At 33.8% G+C, this 14417-nt stretch overlaps 1 protein-coding gene across 8 annotated transcripts; it reads left to right on the top strand.

Moving 5' to 3' along the window:
* The first annotated feature begins 4085 nt into the window (after nucleotides 1–4085).
* On the top strand, nucleotides 4086–10397 carry LOC112738324 (cycloartenol-C-24-methyltransferase). 8 transcript variants are annotated; one of them, XM_025788720.3, is made up of 16 exons: nucleotides 4143–4569; nucleotides 5019–5103; nucleotides 5273–5371; nucleotides 6228–6294; nucleotides 6593–6666; nucleotides 6748–6832; nucleotides 6931–6986; nucleotides 7086–7140; nucleotides 7769–7816; nucleotides 8006–8089; nucleotides 8289–8405; nucleotides 8499–8582; nucleotides 8691–8816; nucleotides 9419–9516; nucleotides 9984–10073; nucleotides 10169–10397. In XM_025788720.3, the coding sequence occupies exons 3-15, from the start codon at nucleotides 5307–5309 to the stop codon at nucleotides 10045–10047; spliced, it is 1023 nt and encodes a 340-aa protein (XP_025644505.1). In that variant the 5' UTR covers nucleotides 4143–4569; nucleotides 5019–5103; nucleotides 5273–5306; the 3' UTR covers nucleotides 10048–10073; nucleotides 10169–10397. The 8 variants fall into 8 exon arrangements, with proteins under 8 accessions (XP_025644503.1, XP_072068008.1, XP_072068011.1 ...); XM_025788718.3 differs by having other exon boundaries at nucleotides 4086–4569; nucleotides 9984–10397; XM_072211907.1 differs by lacking the exon at nucleotides 5019–5103 and having other exon boundaries at nucleotides 4132–4569.
* The last annotated feature ends 4020 nt before the right edge of the window (nucleotides 10398–14417 follow it).

The raw sequence follows: 14417 nt of genomic DNA, 5'->3' as shown, positions 1-14417 counted from the left end.
AAAATGGCAAGGACATATTCTGAAGATATTTGCCTTGCGGATAGTGCAAGTTTGCACACTATTCTTAAAAGTGATATATATTTTACCCATCTTGTGCCAAAAGAGGAATATGTGAATACTATTATTGTCTCAGACAATGTGATAGAAGGCTCTGGAAGAGCTACGATTTTGTTTCCTGGAGGAACAAAATTTATAATAAATAATGCACTGTTGTCTACCAAGTCTCGAAGAAACTTGTTGAGCTTTAAAGATATTCGCCGAAATGGATATCATATTGAGACTATGAATGAGGGAAATCATGAGTATTTATATATCACAACTCATGATTCAAATAAGAAAGTTATATTAGAAAAATTACTCTCACTTTCATCTGGGTTGTATTATACCAAGATTAGTGCAATTGAATCACATGCCATTGTAAACCAGAAGTTTACTAGCTCAAATGAGTTCATAACTTGGCACGACCGATTGGGTCATCCGGGAACAACCATGATGAGGAGAATTATTGAAAACTCTCATGGACATTCACTAAAGAACCAGAAGATTCTTAAAACTAGTGAATTTTGTTGTGCTGCATGTTCTCAAGGGAAGTTAATTTTAAGGCCATCACCAGTAAAGATTGGATTTGAGTCCCCTGAATTCCTAGAAAGGATTCAAGGTGATATATGTGGACCTATTCATCCACCATGTGGATCTTTTAGATATTTTATGGTCCTGATAGACGCATCTTCGAGATGGTCACATGTGTACTTATTATCTTCTCGCAACCTGGCGTTTGCGAGATTATTGGCTCAAATTATTCGATTAAAAGCACAATTTCCAAAAAATCCAATTAAAGCAATTCGTCTTGATAATGCTGGTGAATTTACTTCCCAAGCTTTTGATGCTTATTGTATGGCTAATGGAATAAGTGTTGAACATCCAGTAGCTTATGTTCACACACAAAATGGGTTAGCAGAATCACTTATTAAGCGCCTCCAATTAATTGCTAGACCCTTGCTTATGAGAACAAATCTCCCAACCTCGGTTTGGGGGCATGCACACTTATTCGTTTGAGGCCAACGAGTTATCATCAATTCTCTCCTATACAATTAGCTTTTGGCCAGCAGCCAAATGTTTCCCATTTAAGAATATTTGGGTGTGCGATATATGTTCCCATTGCACCACCTAATCGCACCAAAATGGGACCCCAAAGAAAATTGGGGATATATGTTGGATATGATTCTCCCTCTATAGTGAGGTATCTTGAGATACAAACTGGTGATGTGTTTAAAGCCCGGTTTGCGGATTGTCATTTTGATGAATCAAAATTTCCAACATTAGGGGGAGAGAATAAGCTTCCTGAAAAGGAACTTAATTGGAATGCATCATCGTTGATGCATTTAGATCCTCGATCAGGGCAATGTGAACTAGAAGTTCAAAAGATTATACATTTGCAAAGAATAGCAAATGAATTGTCTGATGCATTTTTCGATACAAAGAGGATAACCAAATCTTATATACCAGCGGAAAATGCCCCAATTTGAATTGATGTCCCAGTAGGACAAGTAGCCACTGAAGCAAATTCACGCAAGAAGCGTGGTAGGGCGAAAAATGCCCCAATTCGAATTGATGTCCCAGTAGGACAAATACCCACTGAAGCAAATACACGCCAGAAGCGTGGCAGGCCTGTCGGTTCCAAAGATAAAAATCCTCGAAAGAGAAAAGAGGTAAATATTATTCCTGTTGAAAAAGATATAGTAAAGACACCTGCAGTTGTCCAAAATTCTGATATAACGCCAGAAGACGTTCAGGTATCTGAAAATTGTGAAAATGACGAGATCTCGATAAATTATGTCTTTACAAGAAAGAAACAGGACCGAAATAAGACAATTGTCAATGAAATATTTGCATATAATATGGCATTGAATATCACGCATGAAAGTAAGGATCTTGAGCCAAGATCAGTCGAAGAATGTCGACAAAGGAATGATTGGCCAAAATGGAAAGAAGCCATGAAGGCTGAATTAGACTCACTTGCAAAACGTGAAGTCTTCGGACCTATAGTCCGTACACCAGAAGATGTAAAACCTGTTGGATACCGGTGGGTATTTGTGAGAAAACGAAATGAGAAAAATGAAGTTGTGCGCTATAAAGCCCGACTTGTGGCACACGGTTTTTCACAAAGGCCCAGTATAGATTATGAAGAAACGTATTCCCCTGTAGTGGATGCGATAACATTGCATTATTTGGTCAGTTTATGTGCATATCATAAACTGCATATGCATTTAATGGATGTGGTAACAGCCTATTTATACGGCTCATTAGATCGGGATATCTATATGAAAGTCCCTGAAGGACTAAAGATATCTAAACCATCCAATGAATATTCGCAAGGGTTATACTCAGTTAAATTGCAAAGATCTTTATATGGTCTAAAGCAATCTAGACGAATGTGGTATAATCGTCTTACTGAGTATCTGGCCAAAAATGGATTAAAAAATGATGATATTTGTCCATGTGTTTTCATAAAGAAATCCGCATCTGGATTCATTATAATTGCTGTGTATGTTGATGATTTAAATATCATTGGGACTCCTGAAGAGATTCCAACAATTATAAAAACTCTGAAAGAAGAGTTTGAGATGAAAGATCTTGGAATGACTAAATTTTGTCTCGGCCTGCAGATCGAGCATACAAAAAATGGGATCTTTATTCATCAAGCGACATACACAGAGAAGATCTTGAAAAGATTTTATATGGATAAGTCACATCCATTAAGTACCCCAATGATCGTAAGATCTTTGGATGTGGAGAAGGATCAATTCCGTCCTAAAGAAGAGAATGAAGATATCCTTGGTCCTGAAGTACCATATCTTAGTGCCATTGGAGCGCTAATGTATCTTACTAATAATACACGACCCGATATATCATTTGCTGTGAACTTACTAGCAAGGTATAGTTCCTCTCCAACCAGAAGACATTGGAGTGGAATCAAACAAATCTTTCGATATCTTCATGGAACGGTTGATATGGGATTGTTCTATCCTTATGGATCCAAGTCACAACTAATTGGCTATGCAGATGCTGGATACTTGTCTGATCCACATAAAAGGAGATCTCAAACAGGATACCTGTTCACATATGGTGGTACAGCTATATCTTGGAGGTCCACGAAACAGATGATTGCTGCAACATCCTCTAATCATGCTGAAATACTGGCGATTCATGAAGCTAGTCGCGAGTGTTTTTGGCTGAGGAGTCTGATTCAATATATTCTATCATCATGTAGACTGATTGATCATAAGATAGCTCCAACTGTCATGTTTGAAGATAATACAACATGCATTACTCAACTTAAAGGTGGATACATCAAAGGTGATAGAACAAAGCATATTTCTCCCAAATTTTTCTTCACTCATGACCTTCAAAATCAAGGGACAATTGATGTCCAACAGATCTGTTCAAGTGACAATCTGGCAGATTTATTTACAAAGTCACTCCCAAAATCCTCCTTTGAAAGATTGGTACATGAGATTGGAATGCGCCGATTTCGAGACATTAAATGATGTCGGTAAGAGGGGGAGACTGTACTCTTTTTCCCTTGGTCAGGTTTTTTTCCATTGGGTTTTTCTTGACAAGGTTTTTAATGAGGCAGTCCCCATCACTAAAGGATATTGTACTCTTTTTCCTTCACTAAGGTTTTTTCCCACTGGATTTTCTTTAGTAAAGTTTTAACGAGGCATAATCCTTAATGGGCATTAAAGGGGGAGTGTTGGGATAAACATGAAATGAATGCCCATTTATCAATTGGGCGGCTAATAATCTTTCCCATGCAAAGAGATTTATTTTCAAGGAAGAAATTTGAAGACCAACCTTTAATGAATGTTGATTTTGTACTACTATAAATAAGGCTTCATAGCCTTTACTTACAACACACAAAAACAATAAACAATTCTCTTTCTCTTTTATATTGCAATACTTCTTTCTCTCTCTTTATATTTTATATTTGTTACCTCTTCCTTATTTATTTATTTAGTTATTTTATAACTGTAATTACTAATTCTTCATTACCAATTTAAGGGATACAGGGACGGCCCTCGCGGGGCCCGTTGACATGGACTTGCTTGCACGTTCATTCCCCAAAGTGCTGTTTCGCAGATAAGTCCACAAAGCCAACGCATCCTCACGTGCTCGGAGTCACAGGGTCACGCCACAATACATTAACTCCCCGTATACTTTTTTTAGTTCAGTAACCCCACTCTCACTCTCACTCTGACACACAGGCACAGCGCTGCCCCCTCTCGCCGGATCCACCGCACGCTCGCGTCTCACCGCGTCTTCTCCGCTCGTCGTCCCTCGCCAGCGGTCTTGCTCCCTCTGCCTCGTATTCTTCTCGTCCGCCATCACTGCACCCAACGCCTGGTGTGCTCCACTGCTCGCGTCTTGCCTCTCTTCCTGCAGCTGTGCTTCCCGGTGAGTGCTCGCGTCTCGCCGCGCCTCCGTCCCTCCCTCGCCTCTCTTCGGCGGGTGTTGCTGCCTGCACTGCACTGCACTGCTCGATTCTGCAGCTGCAACAACAGTCAAGACGTAAGTTATTTTTTCAATTGTTCTAATATTTTATATTAATTTTTAATAGTTGATTCATTGATGTTATTTCTGTTAATTTTATTGTTGTTTGATTTATGAATCTGATTAGAATATGGCAGAGGTTGAACTTGAAAAGCTGAAATGGTTGAAATATTACTGTTGAATTGGTTTATGAATTGGGTTTGCTGACTATGAATATGTAGTGATTTTGTTAGTGTTGAACTGGTTTATGAATTATTTTAAATGTATAGAGAATTGAAATTCAAAGTAAAAATAAAATAATAAATTAAATATGTAAAATATAAAATTATAAAAATATTTAAAACATAAAGTTGTCTTAATGAAAGCTTTTTGGAGTTAATTAATTTATTAAATTTTATATTATAAAATTTTAAGAATTAAACTGATATTTTAATTCATTCCTCATTTGTCTATTTCTGAAATTTTAGAATTTAAAGTGGCCATCCTTCTCCATATAAACAAACAAGCTTCTCTAAAACTCAGACACTACCTGAAAATATCAACAGTGCATAGGTATTTTCACACTCTCTCTGGCATTCAATGCTAGTTTTTACTCTTTGCAGTTTGCACAGTCACATTCGTGTTTTTCCTTTATTTCTGCATCCCATTCATTTGTTAATTTTCCGCTTTTTTCTTTTTTAACTTATGTTTGAATGTTGATTTGGGAATTCTGTGTGTGTAGATTCAAAGGTGGTTTATTGAATTAAGTCATCGCCATGGATTTGGCATCAGGTGTTGGTGGCAAGATCAACAAAGCTCAAGTTCTAGATGCTGTTGATAAGTATGCCATTCTTCTTTATCTTAATAATTTTTAGATTTATATATTTAACTTTCTAGCTTTATATATATATATATATTCTGATATTGATACTCGCATTTTGGTTGAATTTCTGTGTGATTTCAGTAATCTGTTCACATTTTCTTTTAATTTACTCAAATTTTCTCTGTTCTCGGTTGTTTTTTTTTTAATTTGATTTGATTTTGATAATAAATGTTGCAATATTTAGTAAAGAAATTTTTAGATTTATATTTAACTTTTTAGCTTGATATATACACATGCAATTTGGTTAATTCTTTTGTGATTTCAGTAATCTGTTCACTTCTTTTTGTATTTACTCAAATTTTCTCTGTTCTTGGTTGCCTTTTGATAATTTGATTTGATTTTGATAATAAATGTTGCAACATTGAGTAAAGAAATTTTCTTGTTTTGGATATTTTTAAATCACAATCTGACTTTGTTTTTAGATGAAAATTGAAGGATTCTTCTGTCGATTGTCTATTCGCAATGAAAATTTGGATATTTATTCACTAATCGATGTAACATTATCAAATCTTTCTTTCAATTTTACCCTCCATACAACTTTAAGCACAACACAAAATAAAATTAGAACAGACTGTTGAAAATGTTCTGCATCTCCATTGGTTTTGCTGCTAATATAATCGGACAAGTTGTGTTGGTTATGTAAAATAACTTGATAATTGTTGTTCTTAAGCCCTTAAGATTAAAGTCATATGTGCTTCAGAAAATTGGTGATTCTACTGCTATTAAATTTGGAAATTATAAATCTCTGTTTATTTATACATACATTGGTGGACTAGTAATCTTGGTTTTGTCTGTTATTGATCTTATTGTTCAGGTATGAGAAGTATCATGTTCACTATGGAGGGAAACAAGAAGATAGGAATGCTAACTACACTGATATGGTGAGAGATTAAGAAGAAAAAGCAATAAAATATATTATTATGGCTCTGGACTATTATTATGGATATCTAGTTAATTAGATTGGTTATTCTGTCACAATTATGTTTTAATGATTAACGCATAGTTATCTCCTTTTCATTTTTATTTTTTTAAAAAGAGAAAATCGATGGATATATGTTCTTTTTCTTTTTTTCATCTATCCTCCTTCCATCACACAAGTGATGTTTGTTTATATTTTCTTGTCTTGTAACTAATTTGATTATTTGCAGAAAGGATATCATAAGAATGCATATTTTTCAGGTTAACAAATACTATGATCTTGCTACGAGCTTTTATGAGTTTGGATGGGGAGAATCTTTCCATTTTGCACACAGGTCTGTTTGCTTCGTTCTGCAATTTCAAATTCAATATTTTGCTGTTAATTGGGTCATGCTGATGTTTTTCTTCTCTTTCAGATGGAATGGTGAGTCTCTTCGAGAAAGCATCAAACGTCACGAGCATTTCCTTGCTTTGCAACTTGGCCTGAAGCCTGGGCAGAAGGTTTTGATATTTCAATAGAACAAAGTAGCATCTTGTTATTTGGTTATCAGTACATTTTTAGTAAATACTCGTGAACTTTTTTATTTTTTTGGGTTTAGGTTTTGGATGTTGGATGCGGAATTGGAGGACCATTGAGAGAAATTGCTCACTTTAGGTGAACAATAACTCTTCATTTTTGGCTTCCTCTCCTTTTGCTCTTCCCTGCTCTGCCTTTGATGCTTGACAAAAATTGATTACATGTATTTTTCTGCAGCTCAACATCAGTTACAGGATTGAATAACAATGAGTACCAAATATCGAGAGGAAAGGTATGTGTTGTGAGATGTAACGTGCTGACACAAGTTTTGACTTTTGAGAAGTAATTGGCAAAACTATTTGACCTTCTGGTTCAATCACTATATCTATCTGATGTAGGCTTGTACTATCATTGTTAAAATTGTTCGAGTCTTCTCACATAAAATTTGTGCATTGATTTGAGTGTTACTATATATGTAGCACATTAACGCTTGGGAATTTTGTAGTATACTTATGAGTCTTCTAGTTTTTTATATACAAAGCCTATCATCCTAAGCTTCCTGTTAGTTGAACAATTATTTTGACCTTCTTGATGAAGTATTTATGTTGCTTTTCCGTATTTTCTTAAACAATGATAGTATCTATACCTATATGTAGACAGAATTGGGGTAGTTTGATTTGAATCTTGGTTTCTCACATCTTTTTGGTCTCTCTCACAATTTTGTAAAAATAATTCCAAAATGGTCATTGTGAGAAATCGAACCTAGTTTCTTTAAGTTATACACCTTATAGATTCTTTAACTACAGAACTATAATTATTTTTTTGTTTATTGGGTTATATAAAAAATAATTAATAAAAATGTTGCTTGATGGCAACTCCAAAAGCATTTCCATCATTTACAGTTTTTTGTTATTTGACAGGAACTCAATCGTATAGCTGGGGTAGACAAGACTTGCGACTTCATTAAGGTTGATACTTCAAAATCAATTAATTTTTGTCTTCCAAGTTGGAAGCCTACTAGTTTTCACAACATGTGGATCCAAGATTATTGTAAAATTGTTCCTATCCAATTATATATGTTGGATATTTATTTTCGGAAAAGCTTATAATAAAAATGCCTAAGACAGCTTTTGGCTAAGAGTAGTTTGATAATGCAGGCTGATTTCATGAAAATGCCTATTCCAGACAACAGTTTTGATGCAGTGTATGCAATTGAAGCCACCTGCCATGCACCTGATGCTGTATGTGACTGTAATTCATACACTTACGAACTTTTTATTCTTACTTTTGCAATTGTGCCCGTAAGCTGTCAATGATTGTGGATAAATTTTCAACGTAGCCTTACACATAACTGCATGAAGTAAATGTGTTAGCAGTAAATTTCAACAATGATGGTATTTTTATGTTCTAACATGTTTAAACCTCATGAATTTGGAATAGTATGGATGCTATAAAGAAATTTATAGAGTGTTGAAGCCCGGCCAATGTTTTGCTGCATATGAATGGTGCATGACCGATGCATTTGATCCCAATAACCAAGAACATAAAAAAATAAAGGTAAAATATGGACAAAAACGAAGATGTTATCTATTAATTCTGTGGAAACAACTTCATGTTTTGTAATTCAATACGTAAAATTCATTGTTGCAGGCAGAAGTTGAGATTGGTGATGGTCTTCCAGACATTAGGTCGACTACAAAGTGTCTTGAAGCTCTTAAGCAAGCAGGCTTTGAGGTGAACAATAAAATCTTAGTAGTTATCAATTTTGACGATATTGTTATTTGATTTTCTAAAAGATAGACAATTTGGCTAAGGGGAGAATCATTCCTTTTCTGTATGAAGATAATATGGGAAAAAGATCTTGCAAAGGAGTCTCCTGTTCCCTGGTACCAGCCTTTAGACAAAAATCACTTCTCATTGAGTAGCTTCCGTCTAACAGCTGTTGGACGATTTTTTACCAGAAACATGGTATTGTTACTCAATACCATAGCTATTATTTTATTCGTTTTAAGTATTTGGATTTAATTCCACTCTATTGTAATTTGGCAATACATTAAAAATTACAATAAAATTAAGAGTGGATTTTGCCACTTCCAAATTGAGAAAGTCATTTCCAAATTGAGACATCTTAATCTCAATTACAGAATACATTTATTACAAATTTTCATCAAGTCAGAGTAGCATTATCAATTTTAGAGTGGCATACTAGCATTATCCTCTCCTTGAAATTGAAACGTTAATTATATATTGTATTCTATTTGTATTATTTCATAATACTTTAATCTTGACAAATTCTTATCATAGTTGAATTTTTTTTTTTTTTTTTTTTTTTTTTTTTTTTGTGGATAAAAATTTCAGCATTACTTAACGAAGTATGTGAATCATTGTCAATCAAATGCCATTTTGCAATTTAAAATCCTCGTGTCTATTAACTAAGCAAGACATATGTCATATTGTAAAGCTATTGCTTGAGACCTCTTACCTTTTATATATATAAGATAAGATTTTTTATATTACTCAATTTGATATTAGTTTGAGTCTTTCAGACGATGAATTTGATTTATTTGTAGGTCAAGGCTTTGGAATTTGCTGGATTGGCTCCAAAGGGGAGTCTAAGGGTTCAAGATTTTCTAGAGAAAGCTGCTGAGGGACTAGTTGAAGGCGGAAAGTAAGTTTCTCATTTATCTTTGTAATGTCACACTCTATCCACATTTGAAGCTCTTATATATTATATACTTGTTTCAATTGGAGCTAAGGTTGGGGTGTTCTTAAACCATTCCTGGCAATTCGGCTCCGATTGATTAGTGTCTCAGATACACAAATACATAGACATAGAGATGCAGAAAGCTGTTTAGTTGCATAGAACAGAGCGGCGAGAAACACAATAGAACTGAAACACAATGTCTCAAGTATCATCTTAAAAGGAAGAATAGTGGTATCTCTCTCAGTGACCCATCCGATCTTGATCTCGTCTCATTCTCATTCTTGACTCTTAAGTTGGAAGGACACTAATCTGAAAACATCTGAGTTTCGATCGAAGCACATGAGAATCAAATACGATTTAGTTTAATTTAACAACAATTCTCACTAGAGGAGGACTACTGAAACTTGACTTGCTTTTGTTACCTTTTTCAGGAAAGAGATATTCACACCTATGTACTTCTTTTTGGCTCGGAAGCCTCTTTCGGACAACAACTAAAGTGGTGGCGCAAATTGCATTTTGTAGTAAGGACTTCAAATCTTGGATTGTGTTTTCTTATGGCCTTATCAGCGTGATATTGCCCGTTTTAAGTTATTTTGTGTGTTGATTTTGATTGTAGTTGGTGGTAATTAAGTAGAGATGGCTTTGAATTTTCTCAATGGATGGGTTATCATGTCATATTTATGTACCCTATGCAGTGTAAGAAAACATAAATAAGAGGGGAAAGCAGGGATGGATATTTTCTGTTGGGAAAAAAAAAAACACTCAACCCACTTAGGGAATTCATCGACTCTATGTTAAATCTTTATAAAACCCAATTCCATATTTATTTTATTTACCATTTTTTACTTTTTGGTTTTAACGAGTTGATTTGTATTCTGAAGTAATTTTAAACTGTCCTTAGTTATCCTTATTGAATATAAATGTAAGCATAGTTAATAAACGTATGCAAGTCTTTTAAAGTTAGGTAAATTCTTGACAAAGTTTAAAGAAAATTACGTCGAAATGTGCAAGTTAAAATCAAAAGAAAATGCTAAGTGGTGCAACTAAGACATATCTATAACATAAAATAACTAATTTTACAATCACAAGTAAGCCAAGTATATTCTCTCCAGACAGCAATTATACAAAGTAAAGAACTCGTTTCATAGGATTTAAAATGCGAAATTCAATGAATAAAAATATTGGAATAGCATAATGCATTTGGTCCAAGTTAAACTTCCTGAAGGGAACAGAATCTTTGATTTGTTGATCTATTGGAATTGGACTTTCAGAGATTAGAGGATGCTTGATTTCTTTGTAATTTTTGGAACAAGTAACGCTTTTCTTATCCGGATAAACTACATAGTGCTGAACCATTAAAATTGAATCGTAAATTATAGTTACCCGAAATGATTTTTTAAAAGAAAACGAAGAAAACAAATTAGAATTCATTAATCAATATATGGGCTGACGGGTATAGGTAATTTGGACATAATTTACCGTTATGCCTTATTACTTATCATGTTTACGGTATAAACGATTTAGCTATGGATAAGACACATACACATGTGAACATATCACAAGTGCACTCATTTGATGGAACGGATAAATACTAGAAGGCTTCCAACTACTATCATCGGCATTCAGTGCGACTTTGATGGCTTGGGATCAATCAGATATAATCAAAAGTTTCTCTTGTGGTGTGACACGTCGTCTAAGGTTGGTAAGAAAGAATGACCACGACTCCGTTGTTTCAAACACCATAATAGCAAAAGCAATTGAAAAAATGTTATTGTTACCGTCTTGTGCCACAACAATTAGCAATACACCACCATACTTATTGTATAGGTGTGTGCCATCCACAGATAAAAAGGACTTACAAATGCTTCAAAGCTTAAATTGGCAGCAATCGTAGACCACCAAGTATCTATCATAGTATGATACCGCACTGAAATTAGTTATCCTGTCGGGATAACAATTCTGCAATACTTGCAATAATCTCGTAACCTTGTTATAGGACTCATTCCAATCACCATAGATCTGAGCAATTGCATTTGCTTCGCCATCCAAACTTTTCTGTATGAGAGCTTGAAGTGATAGCTCTACCCAATTGCACCTTGTAGGACAGCGATAGAAACAGGTGAGTTGGACTACATGAGGGACATGATGACACTACAGATGAGATTTCTGTCCAACTGTCGATGGTTCTCAAACATGGTGGGAGTTAGACAAGTGTGTGGTCATATGTTTATCAATAAGCATTATGATAAACAACAATAAACTTCTTTAACATTGTGGCTTACCAATATCCAAGATTTTATCGGAGTGAAAAACGGAGACTCCATGGATATCTTGCTACAGATTGTCTGCAATACACATGGTACTTTGCTCAATTAGACTCCACGACCATATACTCGACACTACTCTTCCGAATCCTGTAATTCTTCACACCTAGCATGACAGCCTCCCTGCTCTTGAATCTATAACCAATGCGAAACTCGTGTGATTATGGCTAGCTACATCTGACAACTTCGAAATTGGTTGTGGGGGAGGCAGAAGGTATCGAACTGATCCACATAGCAAGGTCTTAGGTATAAAGTCTTCTTCATCCTCAGAAGAACTACTTTCATTGCTGTCCGCAATATATTCTTCATCCGACTCATGAATATCCACGTCCATGTGTTCCCTTGGACTAGCACAGTGTGGAGGGTGAACAAGAGGTGGGTTATCTTGGATAAAATTCAAATGCCCAAAACTACTATCACCTACATCACCAATCTCTGTAGAAAAGCTCCATCACTTGTTGAGCCATGATTCTCCCATGGACATCAAAATTAGGCGCATATGCTCTTCACTATCTAGCTAAAAAATACAAAAATGAAATACTCTATTTTTTATCGGTGTTAACAACTTATACTCAACTCTTCTGATATATATTGTCCCATTAGCATCCATGCTCATCAATATTAGTCTCTTTAACTTAGACAGAGAATCCAAATGATAAGTGTGCAAAAGAATAGGACTTTCACACTCAAATATAACTCCTTTATCGCTGTTTCTTATGTGCAATTAGAATAGATACTCATAAAGATATACTTACTACCAGACGTTTTTACTAAACTTATTGAAAAAATAGAGAAGAAGGATTGAAATGTTTGTGAAGAATGCTACTGTTTGCCGTTCCTTATATAGATGATCGAAATTTGTTGTACTATATCTTGTTTATAGTTAAACGATTTAATTATAGGTATGTCTCGTTTACATTATGTCTGAGTTGCCTTTTCTCATATCTCATTTACAGTGTAAACGAAATATACTTATCATGTATCTCTTCACGTATCCCATTTACACCTGTTTTGGATATTTAAATTGTGTCTTATTTCGTTTATATTATAAATGAGATCTATAAATGAGATATAACAATAGTTAAATTATTTACAGTATAAACATGATAAATAATAGAATACAAAATAATAAATTGTGTCTAAATGACTCATATTCAAAAACAAAATATTTAAATTATTTATTTAAAAAATCCGCAATTGTGATAGGTATACCAATATTCATTAATGATAGGTGATGGTAATAATAAACGGATAAACCAGTCAAGAAATAAATTTGAGTATGGAGGAAAATACCGACCAATATTCAATATAAAATATTATTTGCACGCTAAAATTAGTTATTAAAATTAGTTGTTAATATATTTGTGTATAAATATATATATTGTTTGATTCATTTTTAATATATATTTGTATTTTAACAAATATTTTATATTAGTGACTGATTTTAATGTACACCTAACATAGTTATAGTTGATAGACACCAAAAATAAAAAGTTTTTTTTTGCTGCCTCCGTCCCTCTCTCGCCTCTCTTCTGCGGGTGTTGCTGTCTACACTGCACTACTCGATTCTACAATTGCAACAACAGTCAACATGTATTTTTTTCAGTTATTCTAATATTTTACATTAATTTTTAATAGTTAATTCATTGATGTTATTTCTGTTAATTTTACTGTTATTTGATTTATGAATTTGATTAGATTATGACAAATATTGAACTTAAAATATTGAAATGGTTGAAATATTATTGTTGTTAATTTTATTATTGAATTAGTTTATGAATTATTTTGCTGATTATAAATGATTTTGTTGATTGTTGAATTGGTTTATGAATTGATTTTGTTGATTATGAATACGAAGTGATTTTGTTGATTGTTTATTGTTGTTGCTGTAATGATATATGTTAAAACTTAAGACTGAGTCAACCGATGATCCATCGATTGAACCAAAAAATCTGGTAATCCAATAGTCTGATCGATTCAATTATTAGATCGGTTTTGACAACTATGGTAAATAATAATTAAAAGTGCGGAAGGCAAATACCATCCATACATAACTTGCAATTTCCAGGATTGAAGGCAAGAAAAGAGAGCATCACTTCATCATTAATGGTATTCTTCTATTTTAGAAGCTTTTTTCTTTTCACCTCATGTTTACATAAAAATATTATTTATTCTCTTTGATTAGAAAAGAATGTCTAAGCTTTTCCTAGACTTATTTTGTTTCTTGTGTCAATCTCTTTCCGTAATAGAAAAAAGCTGAAATGATGATAAGATCATGAGTTGAAAAGGTAAGAGAAAAGATAAGAAAAATCCAAGTGATTTTTTGTTTCATTGTAATTCATATGTAGTTGATGGATTTGGCTTTGAATTTATTGGAATTGATAGCTATGATTGGTTTTATTATTATTGTGAAAATTCCACCTCTATCCTTCCTTTGTTTCAATTCTTTTTCATGAATGTGATGAGGTAAAATAAAAAAGAATTGATATAGAAGGATATCTTAGAGTTGAGAGAATAAAGATTTTAGTGATGTTTATCTTG

This window comes from Arachis hypogaea, chromosome 13 (assembly GCF_003086295.3).
Source record: "Arachis hypogaea cultivar Tifrunner chromosome 13, arahy.Tifrunner.gnm2.J5K5, whole genome shotgun sequence".
Taxonomy (NCBI): Eukaryota; Viridiplantae; Streptophyta; class Magnoliopsida; order Fabales; family Fabaceae; genus Arachis; species Arachis hypogaea.
This window is presented reverse-complemented; position numbering and strand designations above follow the sequence as displayed.